General features: G+C 39.9%; 1 protein-coding gene across 1 annotated transcript in view; it reads right to left on the bottom strand.

Moving 5' to 3' along the window:
- NCEH1 (neutral cholesterol ester hydrolase 1) overlaps window positions 1-13,043 on the bottom strand; it is a 53,871-nt gene extending 40,828 nt beyond the window's left edge. The window contains exon 1 of the mRNA XM_077763680.1: window positions 12,832-13,043. Within this exon, the coding sequence (XP_077619806.1) occupies window positions 12,832-12,969 (138 nt within the window). The 5' untranslated portion in view covers window positions 12,970-13,043. The remainder of the gene's footprint in view (window positions 1-12,831) is intronic.
- Window positions 13,044-26,846: the final 13,803 nt, after the last annotated feature.

The raw sequence follows: 26,846 nt of genomic DNA on the forward strand, positions 1-26,846 counted from the left end.
TTATAGGCTCTTAATGAACACAAGTCTTCCTTCCCTGAGGTTGATTAAAATACATTTACAGTATCATACTGAAAAAAGACCCATGTGTAAGTAGATCTGCGCAGTCCAAATCTGTGTTGTTCAATGATCCACTGTACAAATGGCCATGCTGGTAAGAGCACAGCACAACTGACATTCTCTCATACTGCTGTTAACCACATACAGGAAAATAGTTTGGAAATAGAAAATAAGACCTGTAAATATTTATACCCTTTGATACGGTAGTTCCTGTTTGGTGCAATCATTTGAGGAAAAACTCTAACACCAAAAAGATTATGTATTCAAATATATTCCCTGTAACATTATTTATAAAGCAAGTAACTAAATAGTCTAAATATCCGGTAACAGGGGAATAGTTAGGTTAAAACTGGCACATGCCCTTTGACACATCCATTGCAAAGGGAAGGGAAGATTATGGAATGATGATGCGAGAAATCCTTCTGATAAATGAAAAGTAAAATAAGTTGTGCATAAAACTGTACACACAGTGTGACAGCATCTAACAGTAAGCCAACATATACATAAAAGGAGAGACTGAAAGGAAATATAACAAAAAGCAAATGGTGGCTGTGTTAAGACTGTAGTCAAGTTTTTCTATTTTCTATGTTTTCTATAGCATAATTATATACCTCTTCTGGTATATAAAAAATAATTCAGTCCTGTAATTTACTCAAGGAATTATGCTTCTATGGGCAAAATTGTTTTAAAGCAGCTGTAACAGCTAGAGATTATGCAACTAAACATTTTCCACCTCCTGATATCCACCTACTATACAAACATACCTTTTACCTAGTCATATTACTGCACACTACTTCCCTGGACTCACCTTTGCACGTACAGCCTGTCTTGCCCATATACTGTATATTCCTTCCTCAAAATACAGAAGGCTGAATGGCAGGGTTCCATCTACTACTGGAATTTCTTCTTCATCTCACAGCCAAACGCCTGTTCATCCTTCAGCATCCATCTCAAATGCCCCGGCCTGTGGCACCCTGCCTTACTCACCCCTCAGACAGTCACTCCTCCCTCCGTGCTCTCCAGGTCTTATTTCAAGCTTCTACTTATGATCCTTGTAGAAATGGATAGTGACAATAGAATACCTACCTCCTTCATCGTCGTTCTCCTAGGGCCGATGTACTATCTGGTACATCATTAGTGCACAAAAGAATTGTGAATGGATTACTATAGTGTAGGTTATGTTTCTCTTCATCGTTGCTTTTAAGTTCATGCCTTCTGAGAAGAGCAGGCAGCTTACCCCTTATCATTTTTCTACTTGGGCTCTTCATGGAAACGAACAGGACTCCGGGACAAAAGCAAGCACATTTTGCTGATCCTAGTGATGACACCTTATTTGAGAAGTGGGATGTATGGGGAAAACTTCCTGTCAGGACATTTTCACCACCCCCTCTTTACAGTAAAAGCTGCCCAGGAACTCTGGATCACTCAGCATTTATTACTCAGCAAATATGTGAGTGTTTAGTTCGTGCCAGGTACTTTTAGGAGTTGGGTACATGGTGATGAAACCCACAGACATGCTCCCTCCCCTCACAGAGCTTCCAGCTGGCCGGGAAGACACAGCTACTTAGGAGTAATTAAACAGGGCGCCTGGGTGGCTCAGTTGGTTAAGCATCTGACTTGGGCTCAGGTCATGATCTCATGGTCTGTGAGTTCGAGACTCACATCGGGCTCTGTGCTGACAGGGCACAGAGATTGCTTGGGGTTCTCGCCCCCTCTTCTCTCTCTGACCCTCTTTGGCTCCTGCTTTCTTTCTCTCTCTCAAAATAAATAAACTTTAAAAAATCCTTAAAAAGGAGTCATTAAACAAACAATTCCCAATAGCGTATGTTCTATGGAGGGAAAGAACAGGACGGAGCAAGACAGGGAAATAGGGAAGAGGGTGGTTAAAACAAGAGGTCTCTAAGCGTAGACGCACCTGCTTTGATGCACAGGAAGAAGTGTTTGTCTCAAGTAATGCACCACAGCTGTCAACAACTGCAGTGCTTGTTTTAAACTCTACACAAAGAAGAACTTTTCTGAAGCAGTGCACTGGGGACACGACAAGAAAGACTGATTTAAAGAAGTTTTTGTTTACGGGGCGCCTGGGTGGCTTAGTCGGTTAAGCATCTTTCACTTAGGTCATGACCTCGCGGTTCGTGGGTTCGAGCCCCGCGTCGGGCTCTGTGCTGACTGCCAGCTCAGAGCCTGGAGCCTGTTTCAGAGTCTGTGACTCCCTTTCTCTCTGACCCTCCCCTGCTCACCGCTGTCTCTCTCTCTCCTAGAAATAAAGAAAACATTAAAAAAAAAAAAAAGAAGTTTTTGTTTAAGACAAAAAAAAAACCTACTAAATCCACATAACAGTAGTAAAACAAATCATTTTCAATCAAATTATATATTTGGCTCCCCAAACTTAAATTTTGTCACAGAGAATATTTTTAGTAAGTAGTTTATAAAGCTTTTCTCACCAAGCAGTACTTATTCTTGAAAAACTCACACTTTTGTTATATGCTTTCATAATTCTACTATTAGCTTACCTGGAGTAAGCATCATTAAAACAGTGGAATATATCCTTACACAAGACTGGACCTGGTTCTACGTAAATTAAATATTAAATTAAATTAAATTAACAGTTCTATATAAATTACATAAATTACATTAATATCTCCTTCAAACTACTTATACCTTTCAGAAACAGCAAAGAAGGAACTCCCTGTGGGTGCCCCACTGCCTCACCTCAGAACAGTGCACCTGCTCTTTTCCTGGAATGCCCTTACTTCCCCACCTGTCTGGTGTGGTTCTTCATATCCTTGTTTTCAGCCTCAAAGATGGGTGGCAGAAGGGACGCCTGGGTGGCTTAGTCGGTTAAGCGTCCGACTTTCGCTTAGGTCATGATCTCGCGGNTTTTAAGGAGATGCCCAATTCCTTGCTAGAAACAGGCAGACAAATTCATTACAAATTCAAAAACAAGCATAAATCTGCAAAAATACTATGAGGAAGTTAGAAACCCAGAAAACAATGAGGCTTGCAAAAAAAAAAAAAGTTGCAAAGGGCAACAAAAATTGTTCTGGGGTAAGTTCAGAGTCACAGGCACATAAAAGCGTTAAGTCTGCCCTATGAGACAAATGATGTAACACAGAAGACTGAAAGAAAGCAGAACCAAGAATTCCTGTTTTCTCTATAACGAATGATCTTCAAACCACAAACTCTAAAACAAATAAAAGGGAAATTATGTCTAATATAGCTTAGAAAGGCTACAATATGGTGGGGAGCTTGTACATAAAGCAGCAACCTAAGGAAAGAAACACACAGGGAGGGACACACACACACACACACACACACACACAGAGAGAGAGAGAGAGAGAGAAATGCTAGCAGGGTGTTAAGGACAGAAAGATTAAGGCAGATTGGGGGAAAAGGTAAAGTTTTTGTAAGAGACCATTTCTCAGCAGGTGTTGAAAGATGAGTGGGGACCCCCTGGGCGGCTCAGTCGGTTGGGTGGCCGACTTCGGCTCAGGTCATGATCTCACGGTTTGTGGGTTCGAGCCCCATGTCGGGCTCTGTGCTGACAGCTAGCTCAGGGCCTGGAGCCTGTTTCAGATTGTGTCTCCCTCTCTCTCTGACCCTCCCCTGCTCATGCTGTCTCTCTCTCTCTCAGAAATAAATAAAACAAAACAAATTTTTTTAATTAAAAAAAAAAAGAAAGATGAGTGGAATGTTAGCCAAAGTCTGCATGTGGGAGGACATGAGAGGCAACAGTAACAGGAAGAAAGGTGTCATATATGAACATGCAGACTGTCATGGGAACGCAGACACTGGATTCATCAGTGTGGGACCAGGCTGTGGCAGGCTTTATGTGCCAATTAAGGAACGCAGTACTCTTATTCTGCCGCTATTGCAGGAGACAGGATGCCAGGGGTGGGGGAAGGGATGGGGGTGATGGGGTTCACTGGATGGCTAACAGTCAGGTTTGAGGAGAACGGGGAGTCCAGGAATCATTCTACAACTTTGACTTGATTATGCTGAATGTTGGCAAGCCAAATAAATGCAGACTGAGCATCTGTCCAGATTTGTCTGGGAATAATTCTGGTTTAAAACGGTTATCCAAGCGTGATTATTAACAGCAGCCTCTAGCACTCTCAAAAACGTCCTGGCTTGGACATAAGTTATAGGACTACCTAGATATATGTAACTTGGGGGACTATCTGTGTTTAATAGCAATAATAGTAAACTTGTATTCAAATAGTTACATCTGTAGAGAGGGGAGTTTCCCAATAGGTGTGACAGAAATGGATCACAGGTGGGCCATGGGCTACGAGACGCTGATACTGAAGTGTTTCATGGAGGTAAAAACTCAAAACCATTTTTCATAGCTATTCAAAATTTAGCAGAGTGCATATTCTGTTTGAGAATCATTTTATAATTTTCTATCTAAATCTTGTGAGTCCTAGCATTCAAGCCCATACAGACGGGTTCCCTCCTCGTTCTCCCCAGTTTCCTCTGGCATACTTGTACAAACATAATCAAGTCTATGGCAAGAAAACAGATTGGGAGACACTACTGTAGATTAATTTAACCGTGGGAGCTCAATAAAAGTCAGGATACCGTCAACCAGCATCAAGTTATCATGAACACTCCCACATGCATGGCCGCAGTCAGAAGGAGTTGGTCACACTGACAGAACCAGAGACAAAAAGGAGAAATCCATCACAGAGGACTTTGTTTTCAGGTCAGCCTGGCTCAGCTGTGAGAGTGTCAAAATAGGAGTTCAGGAAATTTGATTCCAGTCTCAGTTTAACTAATCATGTGATCTTGGGGGTGCCACGGACCCTTTCTGAGCCTCAGTTTCCTCACTTGATAAGTGGAAGTAATCTATGCCAGCCACTTATAAAAATAAAATGAGGGGTGAGGTAACTGTACTGGTTCAGTGGGTGGAACATATGACTCTTGATCTTGGGGCTGTGAGTTCAAACCCCACATTGGGCATCGATCCTACTTTAGGGAAAAAAAACTTAAAATACAGATTTTGTGGGCAAAAATGAGGCAACTGGAACCTTTAAAAAATCTAGACTGCCGGGGCGCCTCGGTGGCTTGGTCCGTTAAGCATCCAACTTCAGCTCAGGTCATGATTTCGGGGTTCATGGGTTCAAGCCCTGCACTGGGCTCTGTGCTGACAGCTCAGAGCCTGGACCCTGCCTCAGAATCTGTCTCCATCTCTCTCTGCCCACCCCTCTCTCCCTCCCCACCCCTCATCTCAAAAATAACTAAAAAAATTTGTTTTAAATTAAAAAAAGTCTAGCCTGCTATATAAATGTAAAATATAATAAAAAGTTATGTCTGTCACGATCTCATTTCTCCTAGGGCCGGCCTCCTCTTCCTGTTGCCACTGATGTCCCCTTGGGGTGTCCCCAGCAGGATCTATTACCTGGATTGCTTCCTAAGTGGATTCTTGCCTTCACCTGCTTTCTTTTCTTTTTTTTTAAATATTTTTATTTATTTCTAGGAAAGAGAGAGAGAGAGAGTGTGAGCAGGGGAGGGTCAGAGAGAGAGGGAGTCACAGACTGAAACAGGCTCCAGGCTCTGAGCTGGCAGTCAGCACAGAGCCTGACGCGGGGCTCGAACCCACGAACGATGAGATCATGACCTAAGCGAAAGTCGGACGCTCAACCGACTAAGCCACCCAGGTGCCCCACGCCTTCACCTGCTTTCTTAGACTCCCATGTCTCTACACTGCCACTGAGAAAGACTGTTCTAGAACACAGACTTGACTATAGGGTTTCAGTGGCTATTTTCTGGACCCACAGAGCCCTTCATTATCTGCCCTGTGCTTCCTTCCAGCCTTACCACTCTGAGGTCTAAGCGATTTTTAGTTCCTTAGCTCTATCATCCTCTTCCACTGGAATGTCCCTTCCGACTGGAATGCCCCTTCTTTCTCCCTCCTGTTCTCCTCCTCCACCTACTTCACTCAGGTCCTGTAGAAACGCAAGCTAGTGCAATGGTTATACTAGTGCAACAGCTGCTGGTGCAATGGTTCAGAGTGAGACAGGCAGGAGTTAAATCGTGATTCTGCCTCTTACAAATTATGTCATCTTGAGGAACTTACTTTTCTTTGCAAAGTTCCTTCCTTTGGAAGATAAGGAAGATAAGAATACCCACCTCAAAGAATCCTAGCACGGACTAAATGAATTGCATGCAAAGCACTTAGCACAGTATCTGGCACAGGGTGAATGCTCACTGTATGCTTAATAGAGGTTATTTTTACTGTTGACACACAACCTTGATGACTCAGATTAGATCCCCATGTGAAAGGGTCGTCAGTCACTGATCACCAGGTCTAAGTTACAGGTCCTTTTGAAGGCTCTTGCAGCAATCCACAAGGCCTCTCTCCTAACTCCATCATTCAATGCACACTCTGTAACTGCTCATCTCCCCTTCACCCCACTGGAAATTCCTCAAGATTAGGTGTGTGTCTTTCTCATTTTTGTTTTGCCAGTTGGTGTTTAGTCAATTTTTCTTCAATGAGTGATGACTTCCAAATGGTAGGATTTTAACTTTATATTGGAAATACTGAAAGGCAGACTGAAAATTTCCTAATATGACACAAATCAGTTAGAGAATATAGCTAGGTTTGCCACTTGGAAATTCATTTACATTTCTTAATTCTTTAAAAGCATAAAAAATGGAGAAAAAAGTAATACACATTTCCCACATCACTTCATTTGGCAATAATAATATATATTCAGTATTTTAAAAGAAGTAATTGTGTATTAACAGGTGCCTGGGTGGCTCAGTCAGTTGAGCATCTGACTTTGGTTCAGGCTATAATCTCAAGGTTCAGGAGTTTGAGCTCCAGATCAGGCTCCCTGCTATCAGCGTGTGGAACCTACTTCAATTCTCTGTCCCCCTCTCTCTGCACCTCCCCTGCTCACATGCGCTGTGCTCTCTCTCAAAAACATAAACAACAACAACAACAACAGACTGGTTAAGAACGATTACTGCACTTCTCCACCTCACAAAAATGTCTTTAGATCAAGCTCAAGACACGTTAGAAACAGAAGTCCCAATAAAATACAATAAAATAGCATTCCTGTGCTCAGGGCTATTTTGTAGGGTTCTCAGAAAAATAACAAGGAAAACTATAAATCAGGCATTATCTAACAAACCTGGTAGCTGACTCAGTCTGACTTTAATGTTTGTTTAGATCCACCAGAAGGTGTTGCCTACAGACCCCCAACTCAGACTGCTCACCTGTAAGGATTAATACCAATTAATATTATCTGCTGCTATGTGATTACAAAAATTCCATCAAGTCAACTAAACACTACTGAGTTGGTGAAATCTCTAATGTATATGAATAAATATGTATCACAGCAAGTCTAGAAAATGGCAGACAAAACTTAAATATTTATTAATGTTCTCGCATTAAATTTACCAGCCATTAGTAAACGTTCCAGTTCGTGAATGTCTATGGAAAAGGTTAACAAGTTGGAGTTCTACACAGCATGACAGTGGAGTGATCCTTTAAACCACGCTCACACAGCCCGAAGGTACATACATCGTGCACAGAACATCCAGGTGAAGTCACTTTGCATTCTGATGTTTGGGGACATTTTACAAGACGAAAAACCTTGTTCCACTTGTTCAAAAGCACTGTCATCCATAAGAAATAGAGGGAACATTAAGCAAAAATACCAATTTCAACAACCTGTTTTACATTATGTCATCAAAAAGATACATGCAGAACCAGCAAGCTGGGAGATGATCGAGGTAAGCCATGCTACGCCCCTGCTCTGAACTCCCTTCAGATACCTCATTGCCTTTAGCGGCCGTCTTTACCCTCCTCTAACCAGTATATAACCTCTCCCTCCTATGAGTTTCTGGAACTGTGCCTCTTTAGGAATGCCTGTCAACTCTTACCTTTTATTAGCTGCCTATTAACAGGTCTTCTCCATTCCACCACACCACAGGCTATACGTTCTTTTAGGTCATCTCCCGAGAACTGCACACAGTGGGCTTTCGATTGGTGTCACATCTAGCTGAGCACGAAGCATGGCACTGGGATAGCTATGTCAGCGGACCCAGGATGTTTTCTGTCAAGCAATTTGAATTTCTTACAGAACAGTTACTAAAATATTAATCACATTGGTATGTGTGTGCACATCAATTCCACTTTAGAAGTAGGAAACCTACTACAAATTTTTTTTAATAGTTTCTTATTACTACATGCTTATTGTAGAAAAACTAGAATATACAGATATGAAAATTGAAGCTATAACCTTACGGCCCAGAAAAAAAGAAACACATTTTAAATTAGATCCTTCTTCTCTTAGTTAGACAGATATACATAACTATGTTTTGGGATATAAATATTTCAAATGGGATAATGGCATGTATGCTGTTTAGTTGCTTTTTCCCACTTAACATACAGTACAAATCTTCTGTAGGTCATTGAACATTATTTTATAACCTACATGTTTTGAATGTATAGTATTCCAAATATATATGTACCATAATTAAGTAATCTCTTATATTTCTTGCTTTCATTCTTTTAAATAATGCTGCAAAAAAAAAAAAAGAAAAAGAAACACAAGTTGCTGAATGTTCCCCCATATTTCTCATAAAACAGCAGTGCTTTTTGACTAGTTGAACAAGGTTTTTGACTCTAAAATGTTTCCACCTCCACAGCTACAGTTTTGCCTATATCACTGATTACTTAAAAAAAATTCATACTGGGGCACTTGGGTGGCTCAGTTGGTTGAGCATCCTACAACTCTTGATCTCTGCTCAGGTTATAATCTCCCAAATGGGAGACTGAGCCCCACATCCAGCTGTGCTGACAGCACAAAGCCTGCTTGAGATTTGGTCTCTCTCCCTCTCTCTTTGCCACTTCCCCTCTCTTTAAATAAATAAACTTTAAAAAATTTTTTTAAATAAATCGATACTGAGAGACTGTTGCATCAAATAATAAATGTGCTTCCACTCCTTCCAATGAATTTGCCAAACTCAGCAATGTGAACTTCTCAGGATCTTCACCTTATCGGGAATACCATTTTAAAACACTTTTCCTTGGGGCACCCTTAAGCATCCAACTTCGGCTCAGGTCACGATCTCACAGTCCGTGGGTTTGAGCCCCCATGTCGGGCTCTGTGCTGACAGCTCAGAACCTGGAACCTGCTTCACATTCTGGGTCCCCCTCTCTCTGCCCCTCCCCTGCTTTCTGCCTCTCTCTGTCTCTCAAAATAAAATAAAGACATAAAAATTAAAACAAAACAAAACCCAAAAAAACCTTTCCTTGCACAGCATTCTGAGATCAGTCTCCAGAACCTGCCCAACTCCCTACTTGGTTCCTCTAGTCTCTTGCTGACCAATCTTCATCTACACTTCCCTCTCCCCTGCCTTTCCCAGACCTGTTGTTTGTGCTGGTCCGCTCACATCGTATGAAGGCTTTGCTGTAACACCGAAATCTGCCTAGTTAGTATTTTATCCCCTTAGATTCTTACAGCCAAAGTGTCAACCAACTAATCTGACAAGCTAATCCATGCTGATGTAAAAGGGTTCATCCCCCAGCAACATGTGCTCCGTATAAGGAATACATAGTATCTACATCTGCAATGCATTTTATTTACCTTAAAGAGCAGTGGTTCCCAAGTTTTACTGCATATTGAAATCACCTGGGGAGATTTTAAAACTACTGATGGCTGGGATGTACCTCCCAGAGATTCTGAAGAAATCTGGTATAGGATAGAACTTAAGCATCAGGATTTTTCAAAAAAAAATTTTTTTTTTAATGTTTATTTATGAGAGAGAGAGAGAGAAAGAGAGCAAGTGGGGGGCGGGGGGGGGCAGAGGGACAAGGAGACAGAATCTGAAGCAGGTTTCGAGCTGTCAGCAGAAAGCTCCTTGCAGGGCTAATGACCTGAACCACAGTCAGAAACTTGACAGACTGAGCCACCCAGGTGCCTCCAAGCATCAGGATTTTTAAAGCTCCCTAGGTGATTTTAAAGCAGCATCTGTGTTTGAGAAGATTTTAGAGAAAGATCTCCAGAGGCGCCTGGTGGCTCAGTTGGTTACGCGTCCGACTTCGGCTCAGGTCAGATCTCAGGGTTCATGGGCTAACAGCTCAGAGCCTGGAGCCTGTTTCAGATTCTGTGTCTTCCTCTCTCTCTACCCCTCCCCCACTCATGCTCTGTCTCTCTCTGTCTCAAAAATAAATAAACTAAAAAAAAAAAAAAGATTTCCAGTATCTTCTTCTTAGGTAATATTGGAGGACCCTCCCCCCCAGGAAAAAAAGTACAATGAACATAATCTCAATAATCTGACTCACCTGCACAGAGTAAAGGAGAGAAGAATGGGCATGAAGGGGTGAAGCATTTGCCAATGACACAGAATAAAAGTAGCATTCATATTTCTCGATGCTGGGCATATGCCTACTGTGTTAAGAAGTAGGCCACACTTCACTTCTGAAGTAGCTTCCATTGCTTTTGTAATTGAGCAAGTCAGCTCTAACTAAAATTATTTGGGTAACAAACTTCATGCCAAGCCATACACTGGTAGCTCACCAGGTTTCAATGAGATAAGTCACTTCCACTTCACATTTGCTTTATTGTTTCAACAAAGCTGGGCAATCCCACAGATTTTCGTAATCCACAGTGGGCCTCTCAAGCAGCTCTTAGAAGAAAACTACAAGTTCCAGGCACTTAAATGCATTGCTAAACCTCACAGCAACTTTGTAAGGTAGACATTAACCCTATTTTACAGGGAAAACTTGAGGACCAGTTAGTAAGGCCAGTAATAATTACCTGGCCTCGCTGCCAGTAAGTAGCCTGGCTGGGATGGGACTCTGGATGGGAGGCAGGACTCTACCTGTCATGCTCTTATTTGCTTACAATGTGTCAAGTCACATTGCCTTTTCCCCAGGACAATGTGAAGTGACGTTGGTAAAAGGCTTTACTGGGTAGAATCTGCTTCTGTGTGGTGTGAATGATCTTTCTAATATTTCACAATTTGGAAGAAAAGTGAGGACAGCCACTTCTGCGCAAACTCACGCTCAAGCCATAGTGTCAGGTGAGGATATTCAGTTACCTCATTTATCCTGTGACCTGGCTTTACACTCCTTATCATTCCCAAACACCAGCGAAGGGCACATTCTATATAGAGGACCATAGTGTCCAAAGGCCTTGCCCTTGATGTGGTGACAGCCTATAGTGGGGGAAGAAAGGCTTTTCTCCAAACCTGGCTTTTCCCAAATTATATTATGAGGAGGAAGACTTCTTTGGTGACCTGAAAACTAACCATCTCTGCAGGCAATATAACAGTTTTTCATGTTTTTCTTATTCTTCCTACTATTCTTATTGTTGAAGGCCATTATAACCCACCCAGCGTAAATGCCATTGTATACCAGGACCTTTGAAGGTTATCACTCCCAAATTACAGAATCTCTTAAGAGAGGGACTGTAGGGTTTCCTATGCGAAGACTGCCTCTCCTGAAACAAATGGTAGAGAAGGGGATGGTCGCTCTCCACCATGTCAACATTACAGCAGGCAGGCAGGCAGGCAGGGGATCTGTAACTGCAGAGACCATTCCTAAGGGACAACAGGGGACTCTGGGGTTGAAAACATGGCTGGATTTAAGAAAAACAAATCCCTGGTAGGAATGTGCTACCATACCCTACTTAAGGGGCTTTTTGATAGGACAAAGCCTCAGAGCCTCTGCGATCCTACACACAGAATTGACAGGGAGGAACATCAATCAGCCCTCTGTGGGGGGGGGGCGGGGGCGATAACCAATTTTTTTTCCCTCTTCCTTTAGTCACTCCTGAAAAAACGAGCTTACAAAAATAACCGGCGATTGAGGAAGGTTAGAATAATAAGGCTCAGCTTTGGCTGCGGATTGTGGTTCAGATTTTAGATTCTCTGGCACTGAAATGAATGTCTCTTACTAGAGAATAAACTACAGTTCTATTTTACGGTCTCTGGGGAAGAGATGCATCCCCACGATACAACAGACAGAAATGTGACCCACCAGGGTAAAGCAGGAGTATCCCGGCTCAGGCAAAGATTATGTCAACACCCTAGGACGTACAACAAATGCTGCAGGGCAGGCAGAAGAATGCATCGTGCAAGAACAGCGGCCGCCGCCCCCCTCCACCGCCTCTTCTCTAACCAGCCGGCCAGGCCTCCAGGCCTCCTTCTTGCGCTGAGCTGATAAGCACCAAGCTTGAAACGCGAGATCCCTGCGGTTACTCAGGTGCTTAGACGAGCCCAGCCTGGTGCCCTCGGGTACTGTGAGCTCCACTGACCGAGGCCGGCGGGAGGCCGCCCGTGCCCGCTTCTGCTTTTAAGGTGGCTGCATTACCAGAAAGCAGAGACTGTCCTTCCCACCCCCCACCCCANCCTTCCTAAAACATCTAACTCCCTCTCTCCTGGCCCCTACAAAAGAATGGAAATGGGGGAAGTGTGGTTTCTAAAATGCCCGTAAGGTGGTGTTTTGACGTTGCAAAGTAAGAAGGATGGGGACGCGTTCAGGACAGACGAAGGGTTAAACAGTTGTCAAATCCTATTCAAGAACTTCACCTTCTCGATCCCCAACGCAGGCGAGAAGACGCAGATCTAGCCCGCTGCTAGCGAGGAGGCTAATGCGACACCCTGAAAAAAAGCCCGACTGAACCACCTTAAAAATCGATCGCCTAAATGCTACAGAAAAATAGGCGTTCTCGTGGGACGCGGTCCGGAAATCTCGCTTCCCCCTCCAAATATTGCTTAAGAAGGAGAGAGAATCAGCCCGGGGCTGCGTCTCACCACTTGCTGTGCGCTCCGGAAAGTGGCGTCCAGCAGCATCAGCTTCCAGGGATCGGACACGGAGCTGGGCAGGGGGATGTAGATGTAATAGGCGGCCAGCGCCACCAGGGCGGTGAGCAGGACACAGGACGACCTCATCCTCCGCCGGCTCGGCTGGCCCGCGGGTGGACGAGGGAGGAAAGGTCTATGGCACCCGAACACCTCCAGCAAGTTTCTGCGAGGGTCAGCCGCTCATTCACCGGTTTCTTATACGCCCAGGAGCCAATCAGAGGCGGCGTAGGGAGGAAGTCGGAGCGCTGACGTGCCCCCTGTTGGGTGCCCTTGCACAGTTTTGCAGACGCTCCAGGTTGGAGAGAGCTCCGGGGCTGAGCTGGGCGAAGCATAGCGGGCTCTGGAGGACGCATGTCTGCACTGCACGCCTGTGACTAAGGGCTCCCTCCAGAAGGATCCCAAACTGAAAACGGGAATAGTTTCAGTGTGATGAGTCTCCTTGTGGGTGCAAAGCACGTGGGCTATTCTGACTCAAAATGGAGAGACTGAGAAAGAGAATAAAACCCCACGGTCTTCCAGAGCCACCCTTGCAACGGATACGTGATGAAAAAAGATAATACATTTCTGCAGCTCAGTGACAACCCTGCAGTACATCTAGCGTCCAAGTCTTGATTTCCAAATCTCATTCTCCAGTGAAAAGAACCACGACTCTGCTGGCTCTTTGGAGAAAGGCTGGGGCAGGTAAAGTACAAGATGAGTCTGTTGTGCTGGAAGATAAGGAAGGGCGCAAAAATGATGGAATTGGTCATAAGGGACACAAGCGATAGCTTGAAGGATCTCCCAATAGCTGGGTAATTTTAGCATCAAAATAAAATGATTAATGGATTATAAATAAGTGAATAAAATACAGGAGTCTATACTCATATACATGAACAAATGGGGAAATGCCACGTGAAAAAATTCTTTCATTGGGTCAAGGGTAACAGAAAATGCATTTGAATCCCGATTTCCAGTGGGGGAGAGGGTGGATATAGAATGGGGCAAAGAACTTCACCAGCAGAATTACAGCCAGAGATCCTGAAGCAAACGCTTCGGAAGAACTGTTTTAAGGAGATGCTAAGAGAACAACTTTATCCAAACTTATTGAAACTTAAATATCCATAAAACATCCCGTACATATAATTTTGCACCTTAATATAGTCTTTTAAATTGAATCTGATCCAAAGAAGCGATATAGTCATAAATTTGGGACTGATAATGAGACTATTAGGAGAAAATTTGTTTCTTGTTCAAAGTTGGAAGGAAACATTTATATAAAGGGAACACTTCGATAGTGTTTCAAGCATTCAAGTTTGAGATAAAGGTTTTGTGTCTTTTTTTTTTTTTCCTGTAGTTACTGGTTAAATAACTCCAAACAGAAAGAGATATATATGTTTGTGGGTGAAAATGTGTATATAAAGTTAGAAGCCAAGTCTTTATGGGTGATTAGAAATAATCCCAGAGATATGGATCAAACTGACTACTTACTTTCAGGCAATCTGTAAATTGACTCCAAGTTTTATCTCTCAGACTTCAATATTTTCTTCCTGGATTTTGATTGTGTTCATAAAACCATAGTTCTTAGAGCTGTTGACAAACCACAACCACCCTCCCCACATCTGACTCATCCTTCCATTGTCAGCAGTAGTAACGAGCTCAGTTTTAGAGATGAAACTCTCCAAGCCCAGGGCAGCTTGCCCATAGTCCTCTGGTGTGTAAGTGACGGAACCGATATTTACCTCTCCTGCCTCCTAGTGCTGTACAGCTTCCCTTAAGCAGTACACTAAGAGAACCCCGAAGGAACAGAGAAACTGCTATAAGTCTCAGTGCTTCTGTAAATCTCAGAGTTTTAAAAAATGAGACCAATCTGAGATAAACTTAAATGTCTTCGTTACTTGTATCCAGTACTTCATACATTCAACAAATATACCTGGCCCACCCTAGGAAGTAAAGGAGTGCGGCAGGGCAGGTGGTTCTCTATTCTTTTTGGTTTTACATGCTCGGTGGTGACAGCAGTGGTCTGGAGAATGTAAGGTACGGAAAGATGCTCTGCAATAAGATAGAAGTTGGGGTCTTGGACCAGAGGTAGTTATTGCTTAAAATCAGGAACATTCCATTTTCTAAAAACTTCTGTGCTCTCCAGGTAACTGAATGTTATTTTGGTATCCTTGGTAGATCTACCTACCAGAAAAGGTGTGGCCTATGCAGATAACTGGTCATACTTGTTGGTCCAGAGGTGTATTTGATGGAAAGTAGTGAACTGGTGGTAATCAGGGTTCCAGGCTGTGAATTTTAATGTCATCTTAAAATAAATTCCAAACTCCTTTCCAGACCTATCAACCTGGCTGGTTGCCTCTGCCTACCTCTGTAACTCTGGTCTTGGCCTCCCCAACTGTCTGCTATGCTGTAGCCGCACTGGCTTCTTTCCTATCAGATAAGCTAGGGCTTTCTGCCGCTGGGTCTTTATGCCTGTCATTTCAGGCTGTTTTGTCTGCCTGGCATTCTGCCTCCTACTTGGCTCACTCTTTTTTTTTTTTTAATGTTTTATTTATTTCTAGGAGAGAGAGAGAGAGACAGCGTGAGCAGGGGAGGGTCAGAGAGAGAGGGAGTGACAGACTGAAACAGGCTCCAGGCTCTGAGCTGGCAGTCAGCACAGAGCCCGACGCGGGGCTCGAACCCACGAACCGCGAGATCATGACCCAAGCGAAAGTCGGACGCTTAACCGACTAAGCCACCCAGGCGCCCCTACTTGGCTCACTCTTATTATTGGGATATCTGCTTAATGTCACTTCCTCAGAGTGACAGTATTTTATAAAGTTTAGCATGTAATTGGGCCCCAAAGCTTGTTAAGTGCCTTCTGTACCTGCTAACTGACGACCTAGCAATAGAATATTTGCCTGCTTAAAAGGCAATCTTTCGGGTGAGTTGTGGTTTAGTATCTTTTCTCCATTTTCCATTTTTTTTTTCAGATTTTCAAATGGAGTCAAATAAGTATGGGTACCATATTTAAGGTTTATATTCTTATAATCCCTGAGAAAGTGATTTCATAATTCTTGATATAAAATGGCTCCTTCCATTTTATGTGTGCATCCAAGAACCAGATATCTTTTCATGGTGTATGTATGAAACTATGTATCAAGGAATTGATAATATTCAAACTTATATACTATCACAATATGTTCTATTACCTTATCATCTTTGGGCATAGATGTCATTTATTTTCTAAAGTCTGCAGACATTTACCAATGACTTACTAAGTATTGAACATTGTATCATGCTCGGAGATAGGACAGTATCCCTGCATAGAAGGAGTTCTTAGCCTGGTAAGACAGAAGATAAATAGTAAACAAGAAAATTAAAGAAAACTTGCTAAGCGCTATAGTACAGGTATAAAAAGAATAGACTTCAAAGGTAAGTAGATGCATATTAGACAGACATGAGAAGAAAGGCATATGCTAGCATTCTGTGTAATCTAAGGTCTGGAGAATGTTCCATATACACTTGAGAAGAATGTGTATTCTGCTGTTGTTGGATGGAATGTTCTGTACATGTCTGTTAGGGCCATTGGTCTAAAGCATGGTTCAAATCCAATGGTTTTCGTATTGATTTTCTGTCTAGATGATCTATCCATTGTTGAAAGTGGGGTATTAAAGTCCCCAGCTATTTCTGTATTGTCTCTTTCTCCTTTCAGTCTGTTGGTATTTGCTTAATATATTTGAGTGCTCTGATGTTGGATCCATATATATATTTAGGATTATTACATCTTTTAAATGAATTGATCCCTTTATCATTAGGTATTAATATTACATTAGCACTGTTTTAGGATTTTTTTCCCCTGAAGTTTGTTACTCAGGTATGGAAATTTTATATACATAGTAAAAAAACAATATGGCAGAACTTTGATGCATTTAAATATTTTAAATATCTATTATTTAACATACCAATATAAAAATCCATTGACAAAAATAAATACAGTTTAACAATGTTCATGTTCATGAAGCAGAAAATACAGCTAGTAAAGAGATACATAGGAAAATGTTTAACCTTACAGAGTCAAGCAATGTAAAATAATTTTCAGGGTCCTGTTATTCCTCCAAAAAATTATGAAGATAGAATAGATCATAGATGAGAATAGATGTTATAAGAGGTAGGTAAATGCACAGTATCCAGCTTACTTTTATAAATGATGCCATGATATGAATCCTTATATAGAAAAAATTCCTTAATAAAGATTATTTAAAAAATAGTTATATATATTTAAAAATAAGTTTTTTCTACATATTAAAACAAGTAAATACTGTATCTAAATGTAAATAGAACACTTAGCTTTTAAAATAATATAGCGGTGCCTGGGTGGCTCAATTGGTTAAATGTACAACTTCATCTCAGGTCCTAATCTCACGGTTTGTGAGTTTGAGTCCCATGTCAGGCTCTGTGCTAACAGCTCAGAGCCTGGAACCTGCTTCAGATTCTGTGTCTCCCTCTCTCAGCCCCTCACCTGCTAGTGCTCTCCCTCTCTTTCTGTCAAAGAATAAACTTAAATTTAAAATAGTTTAAAAAGAAGATACTGCCACAAATGACTGCTTAGATTATAATAAGCAAATATGTATTCTGACAATAATTATGTTTAAAAAAATGCAAAAAAGCTTAAATACAACAACTGGAGGTAAATACACCTGAACCTCAGATGCATTTATGTTTATGTAGAACTATGAATAATTTTATTTTCTTTTTATTACTTTGAGTTTTTCAGTGTTCTTCATTCATTTCTGTAAAATAGTGTCTTAAAAATAACTTAGAAACGGGAGGTCACAAATGCCTAAGAAAATTGATACTTGGGGGACCCATCTTTTACCAGATAAACCTGAAATTTATTGAAAATTACATCTATTTACATTTATTTATCTAATTTAAAAATTGTATTTATAAAACTATCCTCTATGGTTATCTCAAACTGCCTGTCCTAACAAAGACATTTGGGTGAAGGTTCTTGACTCAGCTGTATGGTAGGCTGTTTATATGACCTTTGGAAAGTTCCCCATCATTCCTGACTCTTAGTTTCTTCATCTGTAGAATAATGGTTTGGATCCAGGATCTCTAAGATTCCTTCTAGCTCTAAGAGCTACCAGTTATATGAGAATGCAAATACAAGCTAAACATATTACAAAAGGCACTTTAAATTAAGGCTTTAGAAATATACTTTTATAAGAAAAATGTAAAAGCTACCATGAAAAAGTAATTTATGTGGAAAAAAGCAAGGAATGTTACAATATAGTTTTAGTTCAATAAATGATCATTGTCAAATCACAGAAATGTGTATTTGGCAAGAAATTCTATCATTGGGGAAAAAAAACATAGAGCATAATTAAACTCTTCTAGATTCATTGGCCTAAAGTTATTTGTCCTTTTCTTTGGTAAAATAATCATTCAGTTTTGTAACATTCATGACTAACTCATTACCAATTACTTTATAAATGGATATATGTATATATATATATATACACACATACATATCAATAGATACATATGTATATACTATTTATTGTATATGGTGGCCTATTTCTATTAACTGAAATTCCCATTGATTTTAGAAGTTATTTGATCAATTACTTCATAATAGCTGCATCTCACTAGCTTTTTAAAATTATTATTTGGGGTGCCTGGGTGGCTCAGTGGGTTAAATGCCTAACTCTTGATTTGAGCTTAGGTCACAATCTCACAGTTCATAGGATCGAGCTTTGCATCAGGCTCTGCACTGACAGTGGGGAGCCTGCTTGAGATTTTCTCTCTTCCTTTCTCCCTGCCCCACCCCTTCTCATGCCACCCATGTGTGAGCACGTGTGCACATGTGCTCTCTCTCTCTCTCTCTCTCTCAAAATTAATAAATAGTAAAATCTGTTAGGCTTTTCCAATTTTGTTGTTATAATATTTTTTCCTTTTCAACCGTTCTAGGTCCCTGTGTCTTGTTCTCAAGGCCTGAAATAGGTTGATATGAGTTGAGCTATTTCTCTAATTAAGTTCTGTTGTGGGGACTGTTGGCAATGCTGAAAGAAGACCCATTTCTACACATTATTTGCTGAGTAAAACACCTCCTGATTTTGTAGTCTAAGCTTTCATCAGGTCATAGATTGCCATAACTGCTAGAATTTGTGGCCAAGTGAAGAAACTTCTGGCAAAGTAAAGAAACTCAACACTAAAGTTATCTGAAGGCCAAACTGTCTGCCATGCTACAGAATTAATTACTGCTTGGGGTTTCGTACTTTTCTGTCCAGATTACTCAGTGATAAAATGAAGAAAGCAATGTCCCTTTCTTCACCTCGTTCAGTCACTAGTGCTACTGTTTTACTACTGTCTACATTCTGGAAATTGTAGAACTTTCACTGATCAAAGCTCTTTCATATGTGTGGGTTTTTCATTTAATTCATACAATTCTATAAAGTGATGGAATGAGCATTATTTGTTTACGCAGTCTTATAGATGTGAAAAACAAGGCTCATATAAGGTAAGTGATTTGCTTAATATCACAGAGTAAGTAGCATCAGGACTTAAATCCAATGTTCTAATAACAAATCCTATTTTCTATAAACATCATCATCCACTAAATCTCTTTTTGAAGTGATGTTGAGGAAGAAGGGAGGAAATTAGTAATCTGAATTATAAACAAAACAATTGTTTCATTTTTATTTTCTAATCAATAAGCATATACTTTTTTTCCTGTAAGCTTTCTCTCCTTAGGCTAGAATGAGTAACTCCTCTATTCTGCACTAATTAAAAATAATGTTTTCAAAATAGTTAAAACATTTTCTAGATTTTCAATCCTTCAAACCAGAAACACAGTTAGGATATTTAGTAGAAGAATATTTAGACATTGTACATTGTATGCAAAAAAGGGATGAGCATAGAGAAGTATTGTGGTTATCTCTGAAATTATATCTACCCCAACTAAAATTAAAGTCACCATCTTTATTGGAAATATCTATCCTAGTAATGTTAAGGTTGCAAATTTGTAACAACCTTAGGAAACAATGATATAATGTATTCTATTTTTTGGAGCTCAGTTTTTGTACAGAGTATAAAACATAATTTTCTAGTGAGGTTGGTTATTATATTATTGTCATTCCCAAGTATGATTTTTCTTGAGTTCATTCACATATTTATTCTTTTACTTATTTAAGCAATATTTACTAAGTTTGTATTTATGCTAGATTCTGGGATATAAAGGCAGAAAGGAAAAGAACTTACAATGTGGTTTGGGAGGTATGATCTAGTGATTAAAAAACATCATTCCTTCATTGATGTTAAAATCCATAATAATAAGCTTAGTTCTCCAATGCCTTTATTTCAGTTTTTAGATAAAGAATTTTGGGGTCTTTGTTGATGCCTTATCAGCCACTACATTCAAAGAATATTTACTCATTAAATCAAAAGTATGCAAATACTGATACATAAAGTATGCAAATACTGATACATATTATACATGCATTCATTTACATGTTGGTGACTAAAGGGATTTTGTAAACTCTTAAAATATTCCATTACTATTCACCAGTTTTCATTAGCACAATGATTTTTAAAAATGCTTTAAGGATTAGAAATACTTAACTTTGGAAAAATATTAAATTTAGCTTGTGCTCTATGTTCAAAAGACCTAGTTACAAACAGATAGTGTGACTGTAAAGCAATAATATTGATTTCACAAGCCACCTTCACATATTCAGCAGTAACAAATAAAAACCTCATATACTTCAAGATGTAATGTATTAAAGACACTAACCTGCAATTTGGTTAAATCCAGCAAAAATATACTAAATGGATACCATATTGCAGATATTATGCTGGAGGGCAGTGGAGGGGGATGGTGGGCAGGGACAGTAAGATTACAAAGATGTGACTTCCCTGAATTTTAGAGAGGACACCTCAGAATTAAACACTCTGGGCAGCAAAACACAAAAATAATACTATTTTTTAGTAGAAGCACTACTGCACTGCATGATTTGAGTCAAGTACTGCAGGAACACAGAGGTGGGAGCACTTTGTCAGCGGTTAGGTGGAAGAAGGCTCACAGAAATAGTAATATTTGCTTTGAACCTTAAGAAGCAAAAAGGATTTGGAGCACTTAGCTGGCTCATTCGGTAGAGTATGTGACTCTTGATCTCAGGGTCATGAGTTCAAGCCCCACATTGGATGTAGAGCTTACTTTAAAAATAATAAAAATTAAAATAAAAAGGGAATTATCTCACTTTGCATATGCCTGATAGTGAATATGTTTGGGGCATATGAATGGGACATTAGTCCAGAAAAAACCTGCATGAGCATCATCATGAGCATTTGGTATATTGTGAACTCCCAGAATCAATAAAAGAGACAGCATAAGCAGGGGAGGAGCAGAGAGAGAGGGAGACACAGAATCCAAAGCAGGCTCCAAGCTCTGAGCTGTCAGCACAGAGTCCGAAGCAGGGCTTGAGCCCACATGCTGCAAGATCATGACCTGAACCCAAGTCAGTGCTTAACCGACTGAACCACCTAGGCGCCCCTCCCAGAATCTTTTAAACACTCTTGATAACTATTGGTGATTTCCCACATTGTGAGTCCTACATCTGCAAGCTGAAGGCTATGTCTGTCACCCTCCTAGTTCCTCTCACATCTCAGACACCCAGCATGTGCCGTAGATTCTGCCATTAGCAGCACTCGTGGACTGCCTTGGACTCAAAAGAGCATCGTGAGGAAGGAAGTGTGGTGTAGAGTCTGGCTGCAAAGCACGGAGCTCCCAGTGGCATCGGGGTGAAGGTTGCTGGTAGTATCAGGACTTGTTCCCGGAGCACTGGAGACAGCCTGGTGGACGTTTTGGGTATTGCTGCAAACAGCTTTAGTCTCTGAGAATGACTGGCATTTTTTAAATTAAAACTAGCTAGACTGAGTTGGTTCTGTTGTTGCTAACTGAAAGCCCTAATCATCATTTACAGAGTATATTCACAATTATGGTGATTTTTAATAATTTGTAAACCCAGCTCATGAATATATGTGAATTCCTATAGCCAGTGAAGGCAGGAGCTAGGTGGTGGCACACCCATTGGGTACACTGGAGCTTAGTTGCATTTATTCTGCCCCTCTTTACCCCTTACCCTGTTCTATCTATCCACAAGTCCATACCACTGCATTTACAGAATTAATGAATGCACAAAATAAAAATATATACTGAACCTGATATGTATTATTTGCCCATGTTTTCCAAGAAGACAAAATAAATACCATACGGAAGCATCTCTAGGAACGTGTGGAATTGCAGAGTGGAGTGGTAAAAGGCAGTGAGGGGTATGAGAAAGAGCATTTGCGTCTGGTTCTCGTTCGTTTGTAGACCAACCATGTGATCTTTGGGCTTTTTGACCTAGTTTTCTTCTCTGTAAATGGTAGGATTGTGCTAATAATAATAGCTATTATTTATTGAGCACAGGCTTTGACAGTCACTGCTTTAAGAGAGATAAATTACTACCTCAGGCTAAGAGAGAAGATATGAAAGGTTAAGTAACTTACTGAAAGTCACGCAGTTAGGCAATGACAGAGCTGGACTGACGCAGACCTACTGTTAACTGAAGCTTTATGCCTTAACCTTCATTAGGTGTTTTCTTGTGTTTCTTTCAGCTGTAACTCTCTAAATCAATTTGTATTCTTTTGTAAATCTTGATAAAACTGCAAGGAAGGGAGGAGCTGACTTTCACAAACAAAACTACACATTTTAATTTTTAAGCAGCCAAAGGCAGTCCCACGTTTCTTGGTAGACTTAATATCCTTGTAACTCCCATTCGAGCTTACCCAGAAAGAGAACGAGCTATGAGGTTTGGCTGCCATGGGAGGAAATCCATGATGATTGATAAATGTGTGTTTGGAATGCCACAATGACAAGGCAGAGACCATGGGGCGGGGCCTACCCCAGCAGGTAGGGACCAGTAAGCTCAGTGGTTGCAAACAGTAGCAGCTTGGGAATAGAATGGAAATTCCTGACAGTTATAAACCAGCAAGAACAGAACTGGTGCCTGCATCATTGTCATTGACATCATGGCCACCACCATCATCATCATCATCATCATCGGGTGCACCTATTGAGTTTTTCTATGTATCAGGCAGTGTTCTAAGTATTGTAAATATATTATTTCATTTAATCTTTTTTTGGCTAATATATTTTGACTTTTACCAAAGGTAAATGTTTATTATAGCAGTCTCATACAATATTAAATTTTATCACCTGCTTTTATAACTTCATATAGTGTAAATACATTCTTTTCTTTTTGAAAACAGCTTCTTTTGTTTTTCTTACTACAAATCTTTTTTTTTTTACAAATAGTTTATTGTCAAATTAGTTTCCACATAACACCCAGTGCTCATCNAACAGCTTCTTAAGCTGTCTGTGAAAGACTAGGGTTTTTTTTTTCAATCCCTTCCAACCACTATTTTTGCTAAATTATTCTGATATGGCACTTGATGTCACAGCAATGTTAAATTGCTATTAAACTTTCTATATGATTATAAACTGGTTCTAATCTACAGATCACACTTTGAGTAGCACTGTTTTAAAACACCTCAAATGATTGCACCACATGAAGAAAAGCCAATTGGATAGCCAATCACGTGAGGAGATAAGAGAGCACTGTTCAACGACAGTCATTCTATTCAGTGGCTCTACTAATTTTACTGCCTTGAAAAATAAGGCAAGCTCTACTGTAAATGTGCTAAACCTGGTAGAAAATCAACTCCCCGTAGCATGTTACCTATTATAAAAAGTTGTACTTAGGAACTTTCTATTATCCTCATACATCTAACCTGTCACCAACAAGCCTTTAAATTTTGTTTACCTTGCTTGTCACATTAGTCTCCTTTTTAAAAAAAAAAAAAAAACACTCTGAAATGTTTTATTTATTTCTGAGAGAGAGAGACAGCGTGAGCAGGGGAAGGTCAGAGAGAGAGGGAGATACAGAATCTGAAGCAGGCCCCAGGCTCTGAGAGCCCAACGCGGGGCTCAAACCCATGAACCATGAGATCATGACCTGAGCCAAAGTTGGACGCTTAACCGACTGAGCCACCCAGATGCCCCACATTAGTCTTCTTTTTTATTGCCAGCATCCTTCATCATGAATGTAAAATCATGATTCCTAGAGTATTAAAAAGGAATCATAGTCCCCTTGCCACCATTATCTGATTTCTTTTTTTTCCTCATTTAGAAAAATGAAGTGAACAGAGACTGATTTTAAGGTGCTCATTAGCTCTGATAAATATTCCGTGATTTAGCCCCTACTGCTCTTATTGATTTTGACTCTTCTTTGCCCAAAATATACCTTATCCCAGATTTCGCATTAGAGTCTTTCCACAGAAAGTAAATATGAAAAGGAAGTATAGCCTGGAGATCAGTAACTAACATTTGAAGGGTAGAGCCAGGCCCAGTATGCTGACAATCTGGAATCTGTAACCTGGGCTGCCCTACATGGATGGTTTTGATGGTTTTATTTGGTATCATACCCCTCAAGGTAATTAATATTTCTGTGACCCTAGGAAAGCAACCCCTAAGAGGAATGAGGAATGAGGAATAATATTAGTATAGAAATAATGAAAAGCATAAATTTAAATCCATACTGTTAATATTTTCCTAACCACTTGAAGGATAAAAGTAGTAATAAGTTTTGTAATCAACATAATTTGTATTTAGTTTGATAAATGTGGATGTAATATATCAGAAAATCTGATATATCAGACTTGTGATTTTTAACTAATTATGAAATTTCTACTGTATGTTTCAGTGTTTCATTAAGTAAATAATCAATGTTTAAATTTAATTTGCTTTAATTTAGTATCTCATGACCCATGTTTAAATAATTAGTGTAGTAAATTAGCACTAAACAAAGTGCCTACAGGAGCAAGAGTTCCTTTCCATGAAAAGCTACAGGAATGGAAGATCCTATGAGCATTCTCCTGTTTGTCCTCGAGGAAGTAAGCCATTTTGTTTCAGAAGCACTGGAGGGAAGGAGAAGAGGGAAAAGATAGAGACAGTTCTTTGAGGTGAAGATGGATTCTGATTCCCAGTACATTGTTCCTGAACATGATAGAGGAAGTTCTAAGAGTGAGGAAGATCTCAGACCCACTTGTATGCAGCACTCCTGGAGAAGCAAGAAACAGAGGCAGCTGCTGAGCAGGGGCAGCTTGGGGATGCCTGGGGACTGAACACCAAGTGTCATGATTTGGGGAAATGAACGATACTCTTGTTCAAGAATAGCATAAAAGGAATAGAGGTGTCTGCCTGCAAATGATTTATTCAGGCATCAACAATTAACATTTCAAAGGTGATCAAAATGGACTGAAGACCAGAACCCTTTCCCCCATTTTTTCTGGAACATATATGATGACCTAGATTATTTATGATCTAGAGAGCAGGTGGAGCTCTTCTGCCCTATCTTCATTCTCCCATACAATCAGGTAAATAAGGTGGATTAAATTTCCCACCAATCCTGATATATAACAAGTGTAGGTAGATGTATCTAATTTAGAACACTAAAGAAAATAATGTTTTTTGGACCCATTACTTATAAAGTAGATTCACATCCCTTATAGAAGTAGTGGGGCCAGAGGTGCTTGGCTGACTCTATTGAAATAGCATGTGTATCTTGATCTTGGGATTGTGAGTTCAAGCCCTATGTTGGGTGTAGAGATTACTAGATAGATAGATAGATAGATAGATAGATAGATAGATAGATAGATAGACAGACAAACTTAAATAAAAAGAAAGTAGTGGGGCCAGTATACTTTGACCCAGCCTAAGCTATTCAGGACCTATGGGAAAGAGGCACCATTGTGGGATTCGTGGTTCCTGGCAGAATATGTCCACATTTGATAGGAGGTATAAAAAGCAGAACCAAGTGAAGCAGGCGGAAGTGAAGCCTAGTAATATGGTATAAGCCAAAGACAGTGAACTAGAACCTAGCTCCTCATTTGCATGGTCTAGGAAACAAAGCTTATGCTTAAATTCCCTTCTCCTTGTTCAAGAAGAACTGTGCCATAATAACAGATTTTTTCCTGTCTTGAGGAATTCTAAATTAAACTCAAGAAATCAAGCCAGAGCTTCCTAAGACAGTACAAAGTTGGTTTTACTAAAGAATCCCTTCCTTTTGATAATCTTGTGATAATGAAATACAATTGATTTTTTTTAGGGACCTAGGATAGTAAGATAGTAAATATATGCATTACAATTCTAACAATGTAATGAAATAGACTAATAGACTAGAAACTCAAGGTTTTTTTTATTTTTGTTTTTGAGATTTGTACTATTACTTGTGAAGTTTGTGGTTGGCTGATTTATTTAATTTCTCATTTAAAAATTTCAGATAAATATGTGAATTGTGTTTCCTACCTTAAGGTATTCTAAGAGATTCCAGGAAATGAGTCTTTTAATTTGTGTTTCTTATTTTCATAGCATGGGAACATATATGTTCTATCTGATATGGGGGGGAGTTGGTAAAAGACCTTGAATGATCATGGGAAAGTTGCTTGGATGTATGCTATTGATAATCAATAGAGAGTCCAGGGTTTGATAAAGAGAATGGCATTATTAGGGCTCTTTTGCTTCCCCAACTTTTAAGTTATAAAAGTAATCCATGTTCACAGTTTTAAAAATCAAGCAATATAGAAGTGCTGTCTAGAGGTATCTACTGTATGATAACATAACGGCTTTTAATTTCATATTGGTGTTCCCAAGACAGTGATTTAATGCATACAAGTTCCTTGGTCAGTCACATTGATGTGAAAAGAAAACAAATGAACAATATTTTAATTAGCAAAATGAAACAATGTAATTTTAAAATATTGATAAACATCTCAACTCAATATTATACTATACATAACAGCTTCATTTAATTTTCAAAAAGAGAAGCAGGCAAAATGTTAATGAAAAATTAAAGGAAATTATGCTTAATGAAGGAGAAAATAGCCTAATATTTTAATAGCCT

The sequence above is a fragment of the Crocuta crocuta genome, unplaced genomic scaffold (assembly GCF_008692635.1).
Source record: "Crocuta crocuta isolate KB4526 unplaced genomic scaffold, BGI_CrCroc_1.0 scaffold433, whole genome shotgun sequence".
Classification (NCBI taxonomy): domain Eukaryota; kingdom Metazoa; phylum Chordata; class Mammalia; order Carnivora; family Hyaenidae; genus Crocuta; species Crocuta crocuta.